The sequence below is a fragment of the Anser brachyrhynchus genome (assembly GCF_964034855.1).
Source record: "Anser brachyrhynchus genome assembly, chromosome: 13".
Taxonomy (NCBI): domain Eukaryota; kingdom Metazoa; phylum Chordata; class Aves; order Anseriformes; family Anatidae; genus Anser; species Anser brachyrhynchus.
In genome coordinates, this window is record NC_137708.1 from 9,536,938 (window position 1) to 9,560,528 (window position 23,591).

General features: G+C 40.5%; 1 protein-coding gene across 4 annotated transcripts in view; it reads left to right on the forward strand.

The window, feature by feature from the left end:
* The first annotated feature begins 6,825 nt into the window (after nt 1-6,825).
* The window catches only part of LRCH2 (leucine rich repeats and calponin homology domain containing 2), a 44,992-nt gene continuing 28,226 nt past the window's right edge, over nt 6,826-23,591 (forward strand). Inside the window, exons 1-3 of one of the 4 annotated variants that reach the window (XM_080553743.1) lie at nt 6,826-7,169; nt 20,778-20,922; nt 21,756-21,882. In XM_080553743.1, the coding sequence (XP_080409869.1) occupies nt 6,902-7,169; nt 20,778-20,922; nt 21,756-21,882 (540 nt within the window). In that variant the 5' untranslated portion in view covers nt 6,826-6,901. The remainder of the gene's footprint in view (nt 7,170-20,777; nt 20,923-21,755; nt 21,883-23,591) is intronic. The other 3 variants (XM_080553740.1, XM_080553741.1, XM_080553742.1) reach the window with 3 other exon arrangements.

Here is a 23,591-nt window from a genome sequence, read left to right on the forward strand (position 1 = left end):
ACAAAAAAAGACAAAAGCAGAGTTTTAGAAATACTGAAAGAAACTTAGTATATAGGAGGCATTTTCAAATGACAGTTTTTTTATTGAACCACAATAAAGCAATTTCTCCTTCACTAGATGATAAATTTTATTACCTATTTTTCTCTAAGCCACATAGGATTAAAGGCAGTGATAAAATCTTTACGAGCCGTATTTCTGCATCTGGGAAGTATGAGCTGATACACACTCTGTTCTCTCAGCTGCCAGTCTGTGGCCTCTTAATGTCTTGGCAAGTGTCCCATTTGCTTTGTATGTCTAAGCACTGCCGTCAACCCAGTTCTGTGTAATTTCTCACATTAGCAGTGTAGGTGTTACATGCTGGACTTGGTGAAAAGGCCCTAAGAGCCAGAACCTCTTTAGAAGCACAATCCCCCTGCCCTGCATAACACTGCAAGTATCTAGCAGACAAACTTGACCCTGCATCCTAAGTAAGGAATTTCAGGAATGTGGCTTTTTAAAGGTTAAAGTGGCGTTATTAAAACAAAACAAAAAAACACTTTGCTACATTTCCCTCTAGAACTGTTTTGCATTGACTAAATCATGCTGTAGCAACCAGCTGTCAAGCTAAGCCCTTGGAGCAAACTGGGGCAGAGATTTCTGCTAAAGGTGCCAGGTACTCCCCTCACTGAAGGCACACGCATAATGAACTTTTTCAGGAAAAACAAGTGTTATTTTAGGGCAATGAGCATTTCAATTTATCAAGTGCTCCTTTTGTCACATAGCCAAACCCTAAGGAACCCTAAAAGGCTTTTAGCTAAAACAAATAAAAATAGAAGTCAGTGGGAGAAGAGAACACATGCTAGCATCCAACGACTTGTATTATCTGAAATATTTTCTCAGTCTCCTGGTAGATTTACTGAATCTTCTACATGCTAAAGAACTTGTGGTGATCTGTTGTTGTCATAAATCTTATGCCTTGATATAAAAATATGTATTTAAAATTAATCCTGACCACTTTGTTATTATTAGGGGTGCCTCATCTTGCAGTTACTTAATACCAGAAATATGACTGTTCACTTTCAGCGAAACAGACCCAAAACTATACGATGCATTAGGAAATAAATGAAGGGTTTTACTTGAGAAGTAGGTCAGAGTGGTTGTAGGAACACACGTCAAGGAAGCGTTTAGCATCTGCATACATACATTTGTATCTGCTGGCATGGAAGCACTCCACCGTATATCAGAATTGCTCAAAGCATAAATAGCTGCTTATCTCAGTGGGCCAGGAGTCCGCTCAGGTATTTTTGTGATATTTCGTATTTTGCCCACAAGGGGGAGTGTTGAGGCCTTTTAATTGGTGGGAGCTCCAAGAGAGTAATTCAGCAGTTAATGAGGAGCACTGGTATCCGTACAGCTTCATTAGCTTGCTCCGAAATCGGTGCACCGCCATCAAAGAGCTTATGTTTTATTGTTAGATGCTGAACGTGGCCTTTTAACCATGTGCTGCAACTTGAAAGTCATCTTGAGAAGATGGAAGAGAACAAAACTGTTCTACAGGCTTACTGAGAATACAAGCCTCCTCATCATGCTGATTTTTCCCTTCATTAACCACTCCTAGAATGTGAGCTACTTTGATGATAGTACTTCAGCTTTTATGCAGAACTTATTAGTGGATGTAATAAGGTGGTTGAGGTGCATATATCATCAAGTTCTGCTCAGTGAAAACAACTGTTCACTGACGGGTCATCCACTTCTTGTTAACAGTTAATGAAGAGCTCCATGATTTGCTTCTTAATGCATTTAGCAGTTGCAGTCTGGGTACTGTAAGACTGCAAGGGATTTAGGGAAGGATTTTTTTTCTCTGTACGTATGTGGATTAGAAAATGAGATATCAGCCTGGTACATGCAGAACTACTCTTACTAAACCCATTAGCTATACCTCTGGAATATGCAGAACATCCTTAAAATCATCCCATGAAAAGTATGTTTGGAGCTGGAGGCCTACGGGATGATGTCACACCAAAACAATTGTATTAAAGCACACTACAGTTGATCATCTCGTGTCCAGTTATCTAGGACAAGGTCACAACAGTTACTTCCTATCTTAGACAGTCTTTCGTGTGATAGAGATGTGAGTTGTGAAATGCATGGCATACTTGATTAAAGATAACTGCAATAGCATGGGCTTGGACTCAACCCACACATGTGCAGGATGACAGGGGACTTGGTAGCTCCAGTGCAATCTGTATCCAACCGACTTACATCCCAGTAAAGGGAGATTCACTGCTAGACCATGCAGCTTTTTTGCTGGTTGCTTTGTTGCTGGTTGTGTAAGAGCAGTTTTAGTTCATGTTGCTTCTCAGAGGCTCTTGATTTAGAGTAAACCTTCAATTAAAGGTATGTATTTCAAATTTTGCCAATAAACAAGCAAGGAAAGTATGTTATTTCATGGCAAACACGTTATTCAAAATAAATAAAATATAATAATAATTTTAAAATCCTTCTAGAAATCACACTAGAATGACCAGCTAAGGATAAAAAAGATAAAAGACCTCTGCGGCACCATGAGAAGATATTTCCAGTGTGTGTAATTGGAATAAGTGGTACTTGGAATTATATCTTTGAGAGTAGGAGCTGCCCTCCCCGCTGCCTTCAAGAATGTGTTCTCTGGTGCTCAGTGAAGCATTGCTAGCTGTACAAATAATCAGATGCTCCCAATGGAAAGGGTACTAGGAACCTTCTCATTAATGGATCTGCTGTTTTATTGTGGTCTATACAAAAGACTTTTAAGAATAGATATTGCTCACCAAAGCAAGCAGATGGAATCCCGCTTGCTTTTCTATTGAAGCATCAGATACTGTAGTATTTTGAGTTATCTCTAGCTCTTTCAAAATGATGTTTCAGATAAATCACCACCCTTTAGCACTGACAGCGTGCTATTCTTGACCTATTTGGTTTGCTTGCTTTGCTTTTAAAGTGGGCCAAATGATACCATTTTAGTATGAGTCTTGAATCTGGTTATTTGGAGATTATTTGAACTCCCTGTGTGAGGTCGTGGACAATTGCAGGTCTTGAAGAAGAAAAGCAGTATCAATTAGGAACAGACCATACACTGGCATGCAAAGTAAGTGAGAAGAAATTGAAGAGTAATCAAGGAGATGGCAGAAGGATCATGTGAGTGCTGAAATAACTGTGAATGTGTTATCTCAGTACCTCACATGTAGGAGGACTGAGGCTACTCATAAGGAAACATAGTAAGAACATTATGGAAGCTCTGGTGTTTAATTGCTTAAAGCAAGGAAGTCTTTAAAGACTGCAAAGAAAGGTCAGTGCTGACATCTTAGGAGGACTTTGTTTCTCACTGCAAAAGGCAATCCAGACGGACAAAGATCTGCTTTGTATTCAGCTCAAGTCTTTACTCAGGAATGCTGAGATCTTTGGGGGTGTCTACTCACGGCAGTCCCTGCAGCTGCTACTCGGCTTGAGGTGCCCAGAGCTCGTGCCGCTTGTGCCAGGCAGCAGAGGTCTGCAAGTCCAGGGGAAGTGCTGGGGGGCATTACACCTCGTTACACCCCCAGGCAGTGTCACTGCTTTGTTGCAGTGCTTTGATGCTCTTGTCACATGCACTTGCTCAGGCCACTGACCTGACCTGGGGCACAGCCTGCAGGACAGAGGGGGATGTTATGAAGGTACGTGAGAGATAAGGGACTCCACTCTTGCTTTCCCTACACTACTTTCATAATCAGTTTTGTACCAGCATTTCCAATCTAGATGACCCTGTCTAGCTTTCTCCAGAAGGCAGCGCTCAGGGTAAATGTGGAGCTGTGAGCAATGATGCTGAGCAGTGGTCAGAAGAGGTGTGGGTGCAGCACAGCAGGCTGGCCACACAGCTCTTGCACTTCTTCTGAGTGTGGCTGGGCCTAGTCATACCCAGAACAAGATCACTGCAAGACTTTTGAATAACCACATCTTGCAACACATGTTGAAAGTTAGGTAGATCAAAGCCTTATCTAGATCTCATTCCTCTAGGGCACTAACAGTACCTCTCAATGTTTGTTGATATCATATCTTTTATGAGTTTATGAGTTTTTATCTCATCTAGAGCGGATGTGGGTAACCACAAAGACTTTCAAAGTGGAAGCTATACATGGAAGTGGGGGATTTTCGGTGGTTTTCAGTCTCCTGAAACATAGACGCTGTCTGTGGTACGGTAGTGAGAAAATAGGTTTGTCTAGTGCAGTCTCACTACAACATCCACCTCTTCCTGTTTTCATTTTAGCTGCCTTATTAAACAAGAAAATGCTATCATCTCTGTTTTATAGAAGAAACTGGCACAGCTATGACTTACTACTCATTATGGCAAGAAGTTTGGTTTCGGGAGCCTTCTGCCACTAAACTAGTGACTCTGGTTTATCTTATTACTGGTTCTTAATGAAATAAGAAAGGGCACCGGGGTGGGCGTGTAGAAGAACTGTTGAAAGATTATAAAAGAAAATACAAATAAAATGAACTAGACTGCAGCATTCCAGACATCTGTTCTGATTGTGTGGCTACTTGCGTTGATAAATGGTCATAAAAGTAAATCTGCACATATCTATATCATAGGAGCATGCAATCATTTCCCAAGTTTCTGCCTGAATAAGTGATAATTTGCTCAAGACAGAACTTGCAAATTGGGAATTTTTTGTTAGCTGTTAGGAAAAAGTCTCAGTTGTGGTTTCTGGCCTGTTTTGTTGGACACTTTAATGCATTTAAAGGAGTGAGCAAGTGCCTGAAGAACCTCAGCGAGTTTGGTGTGCTTCTCAGTAGGAACACCTGCAGACACAGTGAATACTGTGTTAAAGATAAAAAGGCCCCTCATATGCGAGAACTCCAGCATAACTAAATGGTGATTTCTCTGACGATTTGTCAGACCCATCTCTTCAAAATGAGCTGTCCCGTTTCCTCTGTCTGACATCGCAGAGACCAGTTAGGCTTTAAATAGCAGGCAGCTGTGTGATGTGGCTAAAAGGGAGGACAGCAGAGCGGCGAATCTGAGCTGGCCCTGTGCCAAACCATCCGCTTTGCAAACTCAGAGCAGCTATTTCTAACATTTAGTTGCTGGGGCTGGCTCCTGGCTGATGCTCCGCGTCTCTCCTGCCAACTGCAGCGCAGAGCCACTGCACCTCCTGCTCCACGTCTGCAGGCAAAACCATCAAACACACTTGGCCCACCATCAGCCTGTGGGTCTGTCAACCTCCACCCTCTCCGGTTGGAAACCCAGCCGAGGGCAGCACTCAACAGTGTTTCTGCACGTTTGTCTGACTTTCCTGCTGTGAACCCAGGGGATGATTTGCTTTTTCAGGACAAGAGCAGAGGCTCATCGTGGGCAGACTCATGGGTAGATACTCATATGTAAGATTTAATCCTACGCTCCACAAAAGCATCCACACGCTCCACAAAAGCTAAATGAAGCAGACAGACACAATATTTGCAGGTGACAATGGGAACCCTTCCCCCGCCACACATTAATTTTGCACAGTGGCCTCTTTTGCTGGAAAGCCAATCTATTTGCAGTGACAGAGGGATCCCAAAGTCTGTACAATCTTGCACCAAAGGATTAAATCCTTCACTCTTCAGTACCTTCTTACTGATCCTGGCTAATTCAGTTCATTTGAATTTCGGCCAGATACCGCCCACAGAATACTACAGGGCTGTTCCTCCTTTGACTAATAATGGCTCAGCTGTCTCTCATTGACATATTGCTGACTGAAGGCTATAGTCTCTTCCATCCTGCTTATAAGAGAAATTTCCCTTAGATCCCCAAATTAGTCATGATGCATGCATGCATGAAAAAAAATCCATTTAAGGACCTGCAGGAGGATCAAAGCATAAAAACTGATTCTGCTTATCAAACCCATAGCAAATGCATTAAAATGCGGGTCTCTGAGCCTTTCTTTACCATTTCTTAATGATGACTCTAGAGTAATTTCTGACAGATAAATATGCAGCACGTAGTGAGTGCAGATCACATGGTAATCCAGCTAATTAACCTCCCAGAGTGTCCAGCAATCGGGCAGCACCTCATTAACGGAGCAGGGCCCAGGACGTGGTGGCCAGCTCATTTAGGCTTCTCCGCTCTGCTTCCCCATTTTGAGGTAGGGGTGTTACCGGCCTTGAGGCTCGCATAAGCACTCCCTAACCCCCTGGGGGCCACAACCCGCCCGCCTTTGTTCTGCCCCACCAATTCCTCGCTGATTTTTATTTTATTTTTATTTTTTCTGCATTTTTTTCCACGCCACTCGGTGGCCGCGCAGTTACGGACAGCCGCGCCTCCTTGCTGGCTTTCCCCGCAGAGGCTCGGCCCGGCCCGGCCGCGCCTGGCTGGGACGCCTCTTTAACCGCAGGGCGCCATCGGTGACCGCCGGTGCCACGGATACGACCGGCGCCAAACGGCTCCCGGTACCGAAAGGGCTCCCGGTACCGAAAGCAGCCGGCCTGCCGTGCTGACCGGGTCAGGGACACGGCGCAGCCCCCGCGCCGAGGCCGCCACAGGCCCCTCCAGCCCCGCAGCCCGCCCGGAAACCCGGAGCCGGCCCCGCGGGCGGCGGCCTCCGGACCCCCCCCCCCCCCCCGCCCCGCGTGCTGCCGCCGCCGCCACTCGCCCCGCCCCCTCGGCGCGCGCGCGGCCCCTCATTGGCGAGCACCGCCTCGGGGAGCCACGCCCCTTCCCCCCTCGCCGCCGCGGATTGGCGAGGACGGACGAGGAGCGCGGAGAGGCCACGCCCCCTCGCCAGCCGCCCCCCCCCCCCCCGTCTCCCTCCCGCGGCCCCCCCTCCCTTTCCTTCTGCCCCCTGCGGGCCCGGCGGCGCCTGCGCAGTGGCGTGGCGGCGGCGGGCGGCCCCGCTGTTGTTATTGTGGGGCTGGGCTGCGCCGCGGGAAGATGGCGGCCGGGCAGGGGGGCGGCGGCAACGGGAACGGCAACGGGAACGGCAACGGGCCGGGGGGGCTGGGGATCCCCGCTCACCTCACGCTCTCCTTCTCGGCCGGGCCGCACTGGGGCGCGGCCACCCTGCCGCAGCCGCACACGGTGCGCAGCCTGGACCGGGCCCTGGAGGAGGCGGGCAGCTCGGGCATCCTCTGCCTCAGCGGGAGGAAGCTCCGCGACTTCCCCGGCAGCGGCTACGACCTCAGCGACACCACGCAAGCAGGTGGGGGGGGGGTGGGGAACGGCGGCGGGGCCGGCTCCTGCCGCGGGGCGGGTGTGGGGTGAGGTGTGTGGGGGGGGGCGTCCCCGTCGTGGCGGCGGGGAGCGGCCTGCGGGGGCGGCGGGGAGCTGGGGGGGTCCCGCTGCGGGCGCTGGGAGCCCCGTGCCCGGGGCGGCTCGGGCCGCGCACCCCGCGGGGCGCCCGGCTGGAGGAGCCGGCCTGCAGGCAGGGCTCTCAGGTGAGGCGAACTCGGAGGCGTTTCCCTACGAGCCGCGCGGAGAAGCAGAGCTGCGCTTTTTTTTCCGCGGAGGTTTTGTCAGGTTTTGGCTCGTCGCTGATGCGCTCCTGGGTTTATTCGCTGCTGGAGCGCTTGCCGAAAACGCATCCTTTTCGAATAACGTACCAGAACAAAATACAAATGGGAGGTCTGTCATCTTTTGTTCGGAAATAGCAGCGGCTTTCCAAAACGTCGTCGAGGCGAATCAATTCGTTGCGTGTTTTTGTTTATTATGTGGGTTTGCTTTCCCCATCGGTTATGAATAGCTGGCTTATTGTTTTGAATAGGAGACTGCCTATTGTGGCCCCTTATCCATCTCTGACAGTCCTGTACTCCTGCTCTACCAAATACTCATTCTGTTGGTCTTTGTTGTGGGCTGCAGTTTGTGCAGAGTTAAATAACGACGTACTTGTTCTCCTGTGATATATTAGGTTGCATAGGGTGTAAAATTTGTGAAGGACTGATTTATAAAGTCCAATTCCTGTATCCGGTACCAAGCTCGCTAATGATTTGTGGGATATTAATTTCTTTTTTTTTTTTTTCCCCCTCTGGCACATGTGATGCATCCCTACGTGCAGTGCAGAATAGGGATAGGTAAAAGCGTGTTATGTCATAATGGAAGCACTACATTAAATTAAAAACAATTGTTATTTCATGGAACCTGTTTCCATGTAATAGCATAAAAATTTATGCAGCAACATAGTAGACCGATTCACTGTATGAATATTCAATAGCTAAAGCTTTAAAATCAGACATTGTATGTAGGGAATATTATTTAAATGAATTTTTATGTAACCTGAAGCAGGTGCATCAAGGATCCATATTTTGTTTACTTCTTATTAATTCAAATTGTAACTGTGTTTAATTTTTAGCTTTGTTTTGAATTCCATCACATTTGAGTAAAAGCTGTCTACAGTGCTATTATCTTTCTTTTCAAATGTAGTAGGGCCCAGTTACCACCATCAGGATTCGACCTGCATCATGAAAGATGTTGTGTGAAAATGTTTAAAGGCAGTCTCTGACAAAAACAGCCGTAGTGCTTTTTGTTCTAAAAGCACTTATTTAAATACTTGATATGTGTCTATGCAAAAACATTCTCCTAACAATGATGGTTTATTATAGTACTTATTTATGAATTAATGCCATGGAATATGAATTTTAGAGGTCTTTCAAAAACTTGATCGTAAACAAAAGATTTGTAGTCCTTATTTTGACATTATCTGTGGACTTTTTTTTTTTTGACGAGTGGGTAAATGGTGTTCTGCTGGTGAATATTTATGGTATCCTTTACAGTGTCAGTATGGCATAGAGCTTTTGATGTGGGATCAACTACTACCTCATAGTCATTTGTTTATTGGCATTTTTCTCACGGTTATTGCTGTTTCGTGCTACGATATACCCATGAATAAGGTTATAGATATATGCAGAAACATGGGGAATAGGGACCTTGGGTCAAAAAGATTTGCTGTGTTTCACTTTCAGTTCTAAGTTGGTGACTCTCTGAAATTCGGTTCTGTGATACTTGAAGCAAACACTAAAAAAAGAAGTATATAATATCTCTCATGTACAAACCTAGCTACAAACAATTTCTTTGCCATATCATAAGCCTTAATGCAGTAGGTTCTGCAGTGTCACTGTAAATCCAGAATATTCTGCCTTAGCATCAGTAAAATCAACCCTAGAAATAACTTCCTGTTGCTGAAGTAAAAACACTACAGTTTTATATGTATACATGCACGCACGCTTCTTAAAGCACAACTGCTGTTATCATCAAAAATACCCTTGGAGGTGTGGTTTTTTTTTTTTTTGAGGCTTGGCCATATTTTATATCTAACTTATGTAATGGTTTGCCAGTACATAATTGGCAAATAATATAATACATTTTGGGCATCTTAATTCATGTGACAAAGCTTACTGCTGAACTAAAAGCATATAAACAGTATCTGGCTGGTTAGCTCTGACCTTACGTTTGTCATATCTTTTGTTAACTGTGAATTTGCATTGCAGCTCTTTGGCAAAAAATACTTCTATTTTCTGGTTTGCCAGAATTTTTCATCTGGCTGTTCAAACAAGTCTTGTGCAGCTGTTAAATGAACTTCTTGGGGAAAAAAAAATCAGTTGCAAGATATCAAGAGGTGTATGAATATTCCAATCACTTTATTAACGTGTGTAATTTTGCTTCTTGCTGTGTGAGCAACATTAAGCCCCTGGCAGTTAAGTAATTGAGTAATCACATCAATGTAATCACTGTCTGCTTAGCTGAAGAGATGTGTTTTCTGTTCTGTTTTTTCTTGTAGTTAGGTTCCTGTGCTATACGGCCATCCTGACCCAAGTCAACCGATGCCTTCAGAAATTTCCTTATTTTTTTTTTTGTGAGCAGTTCTTAAAACACAAATTTAGTAAATATGAAAGGTAATGGACTGACAGAAAAAAATTATTTGCTCTGTGTGGATATACTGGTGCCATCAGGCTTGCTTGTGACTTTGTCACAAGAAACTTGAGACCCCGTTTTTAATTTTAAGGGAACCTCCCAGCGATTATGAGTAGTTGAGTGATTGCCTCTTATATTAACCTGAAATTTCTCCTTTGTTACCACCTGCTGCCTTTTCATGTACCTGAGGAGTAACACCAGCATATTCCAAGTCTGACTTGAGAATGAGCCCTCCTGTCATGGTTAATAACAATTTCACTACCACGGGCCAAGTTCCCACACTGTGATTCCTGCGTGGGTCTGCTGGGGGTATGGTGTGAGGGGAATCATGCTTCTTTATGATGCCATTGCATATGCTAAGGGCATGACTGTTGTTTTTTTACCTTACAAGGGCCAGAAATATGATGTATGTAGTGATTTGTGCAATTGCAAGTTTAAAAGCAGTAACGTTTATAGCTTAATGTTCAATGTGAATTACATGAAAATGTTATTTGTACTACTCTTCTGCTGCCTGAATGAATAAAGTTATTTTTGTTGGTGGTACCAACCTTGACTCAGGTGACAGCAAGTGATTGAATAGGAACAGCAAATCCAATTTTCAGCTGAAGAAACACATATGACGTATATTGTAAGTCTAGATTACATTCTAGAACTCAAACATCTTGAGAAATGTGGTTCTTCAGTAATGACCTCTTCACATTTGAATGGAAACAAACAGGTTATAGGAGACTTTTTGGAGTGGTGTTCATGTTCAGAAATGTATCAGATGCAAAAGCTGAAAGTGACACAGCAGTGTCTTTGCTTTTTTTTTTAGATTTTTTTTGTTGTTGTTTGTGAAAAGTGTCTTCTCATGTGACTTGCGAAGATTTCTTGGAGCTGACTCAAAAGTGTATACTCATTTTCCTGGCAAGGCTGACACTTAATGCTAGAACATGTCCTTAGCAAAAAAAATAACAAGGACTGTTTGAAGGCTAAAATTTCACAGACAATACAGAGTTACTCAATATTTTTTATTTGTGGTAAAGGTTCTCCTTGACACTGTGGAGAGACTTCCAAATTTCCTGTTTTTCTGTGGCTGTCCATGGTCTTCTCCAATGGTTCTTGGCGTTCTTCGAATGGACCTGGGATTTTTTTATTACAGAACCAAGGCCTTTCTTGCTTGGGCAGCTATGATTATTACTGATACGTTCCCAAGTGCTTGAAGGCTTCTGTTTGACTGGTGAGCCAATGTATAACTTCTCAACAAAGATGAGTAGTACATGGCTTAAAGGAACTCTGCATCACAGGCCTGTTCGTAGCCTGCTAGCCAGCAGATGTAACTTACGCAATGAGCAAATCCCTGGCCATCTGTTTGTTAAAACATGCATCTACTTAAATTTGTCACTTTATCATTTTGTTTCAGCAGGTGGTGCCAATATGTAGTGGACAGGAACTTGTATTAAAGGCTGGAAGGCTACTTTGATTTCAAAGCCAGTGTACTGGATCTCAATTCCTCCTCCCCAGCAGAAGTCACCTGTGATAGACAACCATTGGTCTGTTCCGGATACAGAAAAATGTATTTCCCATGGAAGAATTGTGGTTCAATCTGAGGGGATGCCCTTTTGGTTAAGGCCCTAATGTAATAAGAATATATATATTTTAAAAAGGATATTAGGATATTATTTAGTAGTGCTGTTTGACAAGCCAGGAATGATGAATCTGTAAAGTACGGTTTCTCATTGCCTGAACAGCCTTTCCTCTGGGCTTTTTGAGTATCTTTAATTATGCGGTCATGTATGGTTTCTTCCTGTGTAGCTTTCACTGCACAGGCTGTGTAACTAAAATTAGTGATGTGGATACCCATAGAGCAGGTATTTTCTAGCTCTTGAATTGTTGGATGTAGAACCCAAACACTACTTCCTATCTCTTTTTATTGTCTTTTTCACAGAATTAAAAGCTATTCTGCACACTGCCAAATGCCCAATTAAAAAAAAAAAAGCTGCTTATAGCAACCCATCGTTTTGGGAGTGTTTTTCTTTCTTTTAAACAGCTCAAAGAAGAAGCACAAGCAGAGGAATGTAAAATACAGAAGCAATATGACAAGGTTGTTAGCTCCTACCTAATGTGGAGCAGCCCCGAGCTAAAATTTTTGGTAGTGTTTTGTCAGGAGAAACATGGTCATGTTACCACAGTCCGGTACCTTGTGTTTCACTTCTTAGTTTATTAAGAGACATTGCATGTGTTAGGAAACATATTAAATGATTGAATGTGTACCAGAAGCTGTTGAACTGGCCAAAGTAATTACTTTTTTCATTTGTGTCTATCTACTAATAGGGGACAGATTGGTGGCTTCCTCTTGTACTTTTCTGAATGTGCTCAGAAGTCCTGAGTTTCTCACCTATGCACGTTGCAATTTTCTGACTGTGTAAAGGCTAAAATGTACTCTTTGTCCTTTCAGTTTCAAAATCTTGTGCCTATTATTCCCCTTACTGTCAAACTACAGTTGTTTGAATTGTGAAGGGTTCTCCTTCTCTTTTCTAATCTTTGGCCTAGTAAGTACTTGAGAATAGGTACTGGTCTCAATTTATGTGCAGTCTCTGATCCTTCACTGTTGTATATAGGAAAAACATTTTTCTACTATATAAACTGAACTGTATTGATACCAAAGGTCTATCTAGTCCAGTATTCTTTATTGAAATAGTATTTTTTAACTCGTTAATTGATAACTTTATTTGCAGCCCAATGTTTTTCTTGAAAATGATGCAAATGGATTTTGTGCCCTCAGTTTTCTATTCCAGGCTCATGAAATCTCTGTATAATCTCTTATACTGAAAAATTCTCACACATGTACTTATATCCTCTGTTGTACCCTATATTTTTTTGAGATAAGCCAGGAACTGCATGCAATATCAAGATACGTGTATGGAAGGAAAACTCCCTTCTCTGCTCCTAGCATTGTTTTGTGCCTTTGGCTTGAGTTATCATTTAAAAAAAATAGAGTAATATGGCTGCATCACTGTCAGCTTTACAACTTCAGCATATTCACTTATGAGTTAGTAGAATCATAGAATATCCCGAGTTGGAAGGGACCCACAAGGATCATCGAGTCCAACTGCTGGCACCACACAGGTCTGCCCAAAAACTCAGACCGTGTGACTTAAGTGTGCAGTCCAAACCCTTCTTAAATTCCAACAGGCTTGGTGCTGTGACTACGTCCCTGGGGAGCCTGTTCCAGTGCACAACACCCCTCTCAGTGAAGAACCTCTTCCTGATGATATCTAGCCTGAATCTCCCCTGCCTCAGCTTGACACCATTCCCTCGGGTCCCACTGCTTGCCACTAAAGAGAATAGATCAGCACCTACCCCTCCACTCCCCCTCATGAGGAAGCTGTAGATCCCCCCATGAGGTTTCCCCTCAGCCTCCTCTTCTCCAGGCTGAACAGGCCCAGTGACCTCAGCTGCTGCTCATACGTCTTCCCCTCTAGGCCCTTCACCATCTTAGTAGCCCTTCTCTGGACGCTTTCCAACAGTTTCACATCCTTTTTGTACTGTGGTGCCCAGAACTGCACACAGTACTCGGGGTGAGGCCGCACCAGCGCAGAGTAGAGCGGGACAATCCCTTCCCTCGACCGACTAGCAATGCTGTGCTTCACGTCCCCCAGGATGCGGTTGGCCCTCCTGGCTGCCAGGGCATGCTGCTGGCTCATGTTCAGCTTGCTGTCAACCACAACCCCCAGATCCCTCTCTGCAGGGCTGCTGTCCAGCGTCTCATTACCCAGTCTGTACATATAGCCAGGGTGGTCCCGTCCCAGGTGCAGGACCCGGTGTTGCTCTTGTTAAACTTCATGGGGTTGGTGATCGCCCAGCTCTCCGATCTGTCCAGATCTCTCTGCAAGGCCTTTCCACCCTCAACAGAGTCCACAACTCCTCCAAGTTTAGTATAGTCAGCAGATTTGCTCAGAACACCTTCTAGTCCTACATCCAAATCGTTTAGAAAAACATTGAAGAGGACTGACTCCTAAAATGGAGCCTTGGGAGACCCCACTGGTGACCGGCTGTCAGCCAGATGTGGCCCCATTTACCACAACCCTTTGAGCCCTGTCCGTCAGCCAATTGCTCACCCATCGTATGATGTTTTTGGCTAGCTGTGTGCTGGATGTTTTGTCCAGTAGGATCCTACGGGAAACTGTGTCAAAAGCTTTACCGAAATCCAGAAATATCACATCAGCTGGTTTCCCTTGATTGACTAGATGTAATTCAACATATTGAAGCTAGAGAAGGATATGAAAGTGAAATCATCACAAAATCATGCCTAAGACAAATAGAAACAAGACTGGACACTGAGAAGCAGAACTAGCTGTATAAGTAATTCAGCTGAAAATGCAGTGTGTGTGAAGCTACTGCAATATTAATCATGAAGTGAAGATGAAGTGGCAAGTAACATAAGTTTATTTAAGTATGAAAATTCTAAATGTATGGTTTGTAAAGTAGATCCTTCTGGGCAGGGACTTTAAAAACTATTTCTTTAAGTGATCTTTTGCTCCTATAGAAACGAAGTGATTTGCTATTCCTGCACATTCATTCCATGCTGAGATTAGAAAGGCTTGTACTAGAAAGCCAGAAAGGCTTTTAAAGTTTAATTGGTTATGAGGGAGCTTTTCTAGATACAGGTTTTAAAGTTAATATTACAGGTGTTTTGGAATTAAATTTCAATTTTGGTGATGTCATATTAAAAATCATTTGGCAGATCTTTTAGATGAATTAAATATATATATATATAAAATAATCTTTAAGAGCCTAATTTTTTGAAAATAAAACAGTCAACCTCAATGTTAAATACTCAGGCTTAACTTCATAACGACTGGTATCCATGTGTCTACTGCTTTAAAAAAAAAAAAAACAAAAAAACAATTGTGCCACTGCTTCCCATTTGTGGGAAGATCGTGCTGCGGAGTGTGACTCCTAGTGTTTGTGACTTTATACAAAGTGCTCACTGGGATCGAGCCACTTCTGATTTTTTTTGTCTGATCTTTATCATTTTATTATGTCAGTTAAAATAGGTATCAACCACAAAGATTAGATGAACACACACTATGCTTCTATTTGACTTCAGAGTATACACACCTGGAAAAAATCAATTTAAATGTTATTACATACACTTGTAACAGTAGATTGTAAATGTATTTAAATTTGCTTGTAACAGGGAAGGTATGCTGATAGGTTTAATTTCCCGAGAGATAAAGTGTCTAGCAGGTACGTCAGAGTTTCTTTATTGTGCGTAAGAGTTGATAGATGTTCAGTTTAAGTATAGCCCTTTACAATAGCTCTTAATCTAGGAGAGCAAACGTTTTATTTGGATATGAAATGCATAAAGTTATGTACAAAAATAATTTTCCTGTAATTCTTGAGCATTTTTTTGCCAGTAAATTCTTTTAAAAAAATAAAATTGTTTTGCAGCTGAAGTGGTTGTTTATATGCAGTCATTCTAAATTCAGACACATTTAATTGTTCTGTGATTAATTTTGCAACCTACGTTGAGAGTTCTGATCTTAGTTATTTAATTACCCAGGGTTCTTTTTTTGAATTTTCAAAGGGAAATTGTAAAAAATTTCTATGTTTAACAACTGCAGTTGTGCATTAGTGTTAAGATTTGAACTCTTAACTTGTGAGTGTGCTGTATAGTGTTTGAGGAGAATGATAGAGAGCCTGCCTTCTGATCTAAGTTTGGCAAGCTTAAGAGCTCATTTCTTTTAAGGTTCCTGAAAATGAGGAGGAATCAGTACTTTCAGAAACCTTGTTTTGTACATTGTTTAAATTTTAATGGAAAGTGCTAGGTAGCTTATGCAAAGGACTTCTCATCAGAATCCTTGAGAAAAATACTCTTTAGTAGTCTCTCTTCTCTTTCTCCCACCAGATCTAGCTTTCAGTTTCTAAGTTTTCTTTTGTTTTCCCTCATGCCTGTACTAGCTAATGGCATAGGAGCACAGTACTTAAAACACAGAGGAGTGTTCACTTTCATTTTGTCAAACAGGACACAGGATACTAATTTTTTAAGGCAGACTTAACACCCACCCTAACCATTTAGCGCCATTTTTGAAAGCTCCAAGTAAAGGCTGCTTTTAGATTAATGCTGCCATCAAAATTCATGATTGGCACAATTATTAGGTTCCTCTATAGGATGCAGGTCTGTATTTAGGCACGTGTTTTTTTAGATACATCTTTGTTTCATTATGATAGTAAAGAGGAAGACTGACATTTGAAATACCCAAACAGTGCTAAGAGTGTTACATTTGTATAATACAAACAATCAACAATTTTAAATCCGGTAATTAACTATGTTTAAAGAGCTCTTCATGGTCATCAAGAGCAGTCATGTGCTTAGAATAAGTCCAGTTAGGTCAGGTTGCTCAGGGTCTTGTCCAGTTGAGTTTTGAGAATCTCTGGTGATATTTCTGTCTTGTGAAATGTGTTTTCTGGATTATCCTGGAAGCCTATGTTAATTTCAGTCCAACTGAAGAAAACATTCTTACTTGATTAAATTAGTTTGTTCCTGCTAAGTGCCATTTCTGTGGTTAGTAGTGAAAATCAGATCTTTTATTTCCTTAGTTTCTCACCAAACTTGACAAGGAGTCTTGAGATTCTATTATTGAGGTTCTAGTAGAGTGAAACATACGTTTTTCTTCTTTTTTTCTTTTTTGTGACTTTTTTTACTTGTGACTTCACTATTGGGCTTTGGTTTAAGGTCGGTAAAGTCAAATCTTACCTTTGAATATCTGCTGACTCATTAATCCATTTTTCCATAGTCCTGGAGGATTAAAACAAGATAGAAAATGAGTATTCTTAGTGATAACATTGAAGACAAATGACATACTTAAATGTAGTTATTTAGTACCGGAATGTCACAACAAAAACTGACAGCTCTGGTTTGCTAGTAAACAACCAGTATATATACTATTTCCATGGGTTTTGTTATATTTTCACTTCTCAAAACAGGATCACTAAAATGAGCAAGTAAAAAAATGTATTACAAGTGTGTTGGTGTTCTAAACTGTTTTCTTCTAATGCTTGTAAGCTCTTAGGGCTTTGAGGTCTTCGTCAGCTTGGTGCTGGCAGAATATTAAAATGAAGGATGATATTTTCAGATGCAGATAATTTGAGTTTAATGTTAGCTCATCAGTGTTTCTTTTTAATAACATTTCTGAGCATCTGCATTTAATTATTCCCAGTAAAGAAGATGGCAAGACTAAAGATAATGTGGAAATACGGCTTTTGTGGTATTACAAACGTACCTGAACAGGAGAGGCGCAGACTTGGAACATTTTCACGTCTCTGATACCTCAAAAGAGACATGTGAAAACAGGGATATGGACTAAGGTTACTGAATAAACTGTGTCATAAGTCCAATTCAGTACAAATACACAGTTGTGATGGGAATGACAGGATGACAGATTGTTGGTGACTTAAACTCAACAAAATCTCATGGTGATAAGCTAATTTACAGCATTGGAGTAGTGTATATAATAAGAAGTCTACTTGAACTTGGAATCGGAGGGGGAGGAGCTGTACATGTTTTGAAACAATTATACAAATTGTAATTCTGTCATAGGTTAGAAACTGAGTGGTGGTATTGAGGATTCAGGAACTAGAGTTTCAATAGCACAAAGAGAACTAGTGAGTACAGGGAGATTTCTCCCTAGCTAAAGGACTAGGGTACCCCTATTTTGAGTTGGTTTAGAAGCCTTAAATATCTACTTAAATATCTACTAGCCTTGATTTGCATGCTACTATTTCATTATAAACCCTCATTTAAAATTTGTTTTCTATCAGCATGTTTTTTCTTTCTAACCTTTTTTTTCTGACGTAGTAGTGAAATCGTGTAACATGCATTGTCTCAAGCCATCAAACAGAATTCAGGAAGATAAGACTAACTTGGCATACTGTTTTTAAGGTTATAAAAACAGGAAGAAAAATGTTATAGCTCTGCTAATAGTCAGAGTCTTCTGTCTTAAAGTAGTTCTCCCTACCTATAAAGAGCAAACAAAAAATCAACGAATGGTTAATAACCTTTCAGTTTCAAATACTAATTTGAAGTATGGTTATATCCTCTTTAATTCGATGTGCGTCTTTGAGAAAGGACAGTGGAATTTCACCTACTTAGTACTTCCAGAGGCAGCAGCTTTGTCTACCAGCTGATAAGCTGTAGAAGATACTGCTGCCTGTTGCTGATAACCATGCAATTGATCCGTGCTTGAGTTTGTAGCATCTGTAATTATCACGTATTGCTGTACTTTCACTATATTTGCTTTGGACATCATTCCACTTTGGCAGTGATGCTTAAAGCTGGTTGAGCTTTTTCGATCCGGTTGAGCCTTTTCTTTCACATGTTGTTGGCCCTGTTTTGGTCCTATGCTGTACTTGCAATGCATCCATGAGAACAGGGTCTGTTTGAGATCCAGGAGAAAGGTGGGATACTTGCATGGCAGAAGAACAGTTGGTAGGATGTGCAATCATAGGGTGGTTTTGGAGTGTTACATGAAGTTGTAACACTTGCCTGCTTGTATTTCTTCGGTCAAGTAAATTAATAATCACTGTGTGAAATGTAATTACACTTTTTAATGCTGTTATTGTTTGATGTAAATGCTAGCATGACAGTATTTGGGTTGGAAGGTGACAGTTTTGTGGACATGGAAAAAATTTTGACCTCTGGGAATCACCATATGCAGGTGTTTCTGCAGTGTTTTTTTCCTTTCCAGGATCATATTGCATCTGAGAGACTAATAATAAATTGTACCCATGTTCCATGTGTTGATCTCCAAACCATGTTTAGATCAACTAAAAGTATATCTTTAGGATCAGGTCTTGCACAGTGTGGTATGTGTTTTTTTTGTTTGTTTTCTTTTGTTTTTTTTTTTTTTTTGCTTAGACCATACTAAAGCATTACCAGAAAAAATGGATAGGATGGATAGGAAAATTTTTACATATTGCTAGTTAGTAGAGCAGATCTGTCACCTTTTTTTCTTTTATCTTTGTGTTTACCTTTGTGATTTCACTTCTAAATAAAATTTTGGATCTCTGAGGAGGGGAAAAAGAGCAAACAGAACATCATGAATCATCATTTTTGATGAAAATACTGTAACACTGAAATGAAGTTCAAGTGTAAATTTCCCAGCTAATCTTTGCATGAGATGCATGCTGAATTTGAAATACAAAGTTTGAACATAAATATGATTGCACTGGATCAAATAAAAGTCCCGTCTGTTCTAGCAGCATGCCTCTGGTGGTAACTGATATTGAATGCTTAGAGAAAAGCGCAAGAATAAGGCAAACATGATGTTAATTCTCTTTGGCTGCCTTACTGCAGTTTAAATGTAATCTGAAAGTGGCATTTTTTTTTTTTCTTCCTTCTGATCATGACTTAAACTTGTGAGATACATTCTTACATCTAATGGCTTCCTCTCCAAACTAGCTTTTTTCTCAAACTCTTCTGTTCTGAACTTCTAATATACTGATTTTAAATGGTCTCTGTACAGTACGTAAAGACTTAACTTCTGCTTCTTTTTGAAGAGTTAACTTCTTCATATTTTCGTAGTTCCCCTTTCAAATGTAACCTTTGTAATGTTGTACTTCTCACTTCTGTTTCTGTAGAGATAGTGAATCAAAATACCCTGTGATTCATAAGCGATCATTGATAGTGTCTTTATTTTGGTTTTCACATAACACCCCCCAATTTAATGTTTTCCCATCTAAACCGGTTAAGCAAAGAATTCCTTTTTCTCACTTCTAGAGGGGTTGTCACCTTAAATTGTGTGCAATTCTGTACTTAGCAGCTTTTCTTGCTTCTTCAGTCTATTAACCCATGTAAAACCATTCTTGTTTAAAGTTCCAGCAAGCTGCTTCAGTTTTAATTTAGGATATCTGTCCTTTCATCCACTAGCCTGCGCTAGTGTGTGGAGTTACTCTGCCACAGGTGCACATCTTTGCATTTCCCTTTACTAAACCAGATGAGGTGTGTGCTAGCTGAGGTCACTCTGGCTGGCCTCCCAACCATCCAGCGTGTGAGTTGCCCCTTCTCTCCCTCCATCTCGGGGGTGTTCATGTGTTTAGAGCAGATTGCATCTGCTACAATCTAAACAGTACCAAATCTAAAGTTGACCCCTGAGAAATGCCACTGGCAGTTAGTTGGTTTGCTGGTTCAAGCTGTTAAGCTCTCTTCTTTGAGCCTGACAGTGACTTTTAGCCACTTTTCCAGTCACTTTCTAGTCCACTTCTTCGGTTTAGTGGAACGAAAGAAACTGTTCTGCTGATGATACGATGCGAGCTAAGCAGAAACAGTTATTTTTTGCAAGTTCTTAAAAACTAAGAACTAAAGCCTGAAATAGCAAGAGGTCTGCATTGCTGCTTTGTTAAAAGACTCTGTTCAGCATTTTTGAGAAACCACATCCTTTGGAACTATCCTAACTTGGGAACCAGAGTTACGTTCAAAAAAACTAGATGTTCTTTCTAAAGTAAATCTCTATTGCTTTCAAGAAGATAGTTACATGAACTTTAATGACACAGGTTTTGACAGTTAACTGATAATTCCCAGGATTCAAGGTCATATTCCACTTGAAATTTTTTAGGCTAATAGAAGAGGGACAAACAATATTTTGTTTCCTTTTGGGCATTCTTAATTATTAGTAATACCTCATTAAATTCCTGTCATTTTTCTATTTTCTGTTTAAGTTCATATCAAATAACACTATTTTAGTATTTTAAGTCTTTTTGGTAAATTAATTATATGCTGTAGCATCTGGTAAAACTGAATTATTTTACGCTTACTTTATGCCTTAATTTTTAGGAGCATGAGAAGAATAACAGTGTGTATTTTAATCTTATTGCATGAAATTTTTGACTTTAAGGATTTTTTTTTTCCTTTTGCTTCTAGATCTTTCAAAGAATAGATTTACCGAAATTCCTCCTGACGTCTGGCTGTTTGCACCACTGGAAACTTTAAATTTGTATCATAACTGCATCAAATCCATTCCGGAATCTATAAAAAATCTACAGATGCTTACCTACCTTAACATTAGGTGAGTAATGCTTTTCATTTTTCATCTTTATATAGTTCGCGTGATTGGAAAGGTGGCATTCTACTTCTTTGTGACATAAAGTGCCCTTTTGCCCACATTTTTGCTCAGGTAGATAAAAATTGCTCTGTTTGCCATATGCTTGGTGTTTTAGAGCCAGCAGTTCTTGTTGCTTCCTTTATGGAAAGGAACTGACTACATTACGAAATTTCAGTCAATATGCTGCAGTAGCTGACATTAAGGAGAGTTTAGGAAATTTTCTTTGTTTTTAACGTTATGCTGACAGACTGTTTTTTACTGTTTTTACCAGTAAACGTTAGTAATGTCAGTCTGAGCATAACATTTTACTGCCTTTAACAGTCAGACGGACACAGGTCCGTCATTAGTAACTGGAGCCACAGTAGTTGTGGCAAAGGTGCAAGATGAGCGGTACCTCTCCATTAAAATAGGGGTGTCAGTGCACAGGGCTTCGAGATTGTGAGTTAGAATTTCCTGTGATACTTATTTTTGTTTATGGTTGTATTTGCCAGTGGTGGTTATTACTTCTTTTAGCAGATTTCTCTGTACATTTTAGCATTAGAAAGTTCAGTTATAGTACATTCTCATTTATTCAAATGAAATGAGGACCTAAACTATACATGTGTGACAGAGGCTGTGTCTGGTAAGGAATTTATGATGGAGTTTATAGCTTAAATTTAGGTGAAATTGTGGGAAGAAGGTGGAGAATATCTCCTGGAGTAGGAGAAAAGTTGTACAATGTGCATCTGAGACTTACCATCAGGCTTAAAGAGAGTATTATGATTTAGTCTTGCTTGTTCGTTTTTCTTTCTTTCAAGTCGAAATCTTTTATCAACGTTGCCAAAATACCTGTTTGATCTTCCACTTAAAGTTCTGGTTGTCAGTAATAATAAGCTGGTCTCCATTCCAGAAGAAATAGGAAAGTTGAGAGATCTAATGGAGCTGGTAAGTATAACTATGAACTAATATATTAAGTAAACTTGAACTATAAGGAGTTTATTTACAGTGTGAGAAAAATGCTAATAACTAATTTTTAAATACAGGAATTCAAAATTAATTCAGTCTTTCATTCAATGATTTCAAATTACAGACAAAATATATGCGGTTGAGTTTCAAAAATGGGAATAAACACAAATCAGCATTTTAGGTTAAATTTAATCTTAAGTTGTTCATAAATAGAAATGCTTTTCAGATTACTTCATTTGAATCCCTGTTAAAAATGATGGATTTTTTTTTTTTTGCTTTACTGTAATCATGGTTCTATTTATTTTTCTTGGATCTTCAGGAATCTTTTAGCTGGAGAGTTCAACTCTATTTACTCTGTACTTAGTAAAAGTTACACCATTCCATCATTGTTGTCCTGTTTTGTATTTCACACACACGCACCCATCATTTCTGCTTTTCCATTATTTTGGTTTGGTTGAATAGAATGATTTGTGGTATTCACAGTTCAGGTATGTGGCAACACAATTTTATTCTATGGCGTACTGAAGTTTTGTGTTTTTGTCATCCTTTGTTTCCTTTGTACTTCTTAATATTCCAGGCTTTTTTGAGCATTGCTCCATATTAAGCTCATATTTTGGAGAACTGCACAATTATTCACATATCTGGCACTTGGATTAGGTCTGTTTTTTCAGTATTTAGTTTCTTTGGTCATTGCAAGTAAGCCATACCCTATTTCCAGAGCAGGTGTAAATGCTCCGGAGATGTTTTAGAGCTCAGAAATTAGGTCATGTTAAAAGAAAACATTTATTTTTTAAATTTACAAGTAGTATGAGATTCTGAATGTTCGTGAGGCTTTTCTAGTGTCTTCTACTCTTCTCTTTGAGAAATTCTATATGCTTGCTTCAGTGTTATAGGACTTCAAGGTGGGATTCACTGCTGTTGTTTACAGAAAGTGAATGTTTTTCAGAATTATTGTTATGGTGTTTTTGGCTTATTTTTTCATAATTGTCACACCAAGAATGCATGCTTGATGACAGATTCTGGACATGCCAGAGAATTTCATTCCATTACCTGTATCATACCTCTTTAGAACACAGAACAAGGAGTTTATATAAATGTTTAAAAAGTTGACAACCAAGCCACATGCTAGAAAGATGGTTTTAAGAAAGGCATTCCACCTCTTTATTGAGTCAGAAATAGAAAAGGTTAGACACTGGTTTTTATGTATATCAATGTGATTGTTGATTCAGTATGGACCAAAACTCAACTACTGGCAGAAGTAGCTGTACTCTGTGCTCATTTGATGTAGCATTGTCACCCTCTAGTGCTTGAATCCAAAAAAGTTGGTGAGCCTGCTATTACACTTAGTAAATTTTTAATTGCATTGGTTCAAGGTTTTTAAGGAAGGAGAAGAATTTTTATGAAAGAAGCAAAATGTAAATCATCTGCAGTAACACAAGAAGTTTGTAGCTGACATGGGAAATACACCCAGATCTTCTGTTTCCTGGGGTACAGTTTAAATCTCAAAATCAGTCTTTTGTTATTTCTTTAACCTTTTGAATTGAGTTCCTGAAACGTGAATCACTAATGAAGAAACAGTGAGATCTGCTGTGGTGGTATTTCCCTTTGTGGAAAAAGCAAAGGATTTTTTTTGATTTTTTTTTTAAATTATTTGTTTTATAGCAGCTCTGATAGCAGTTTTCTTTTGT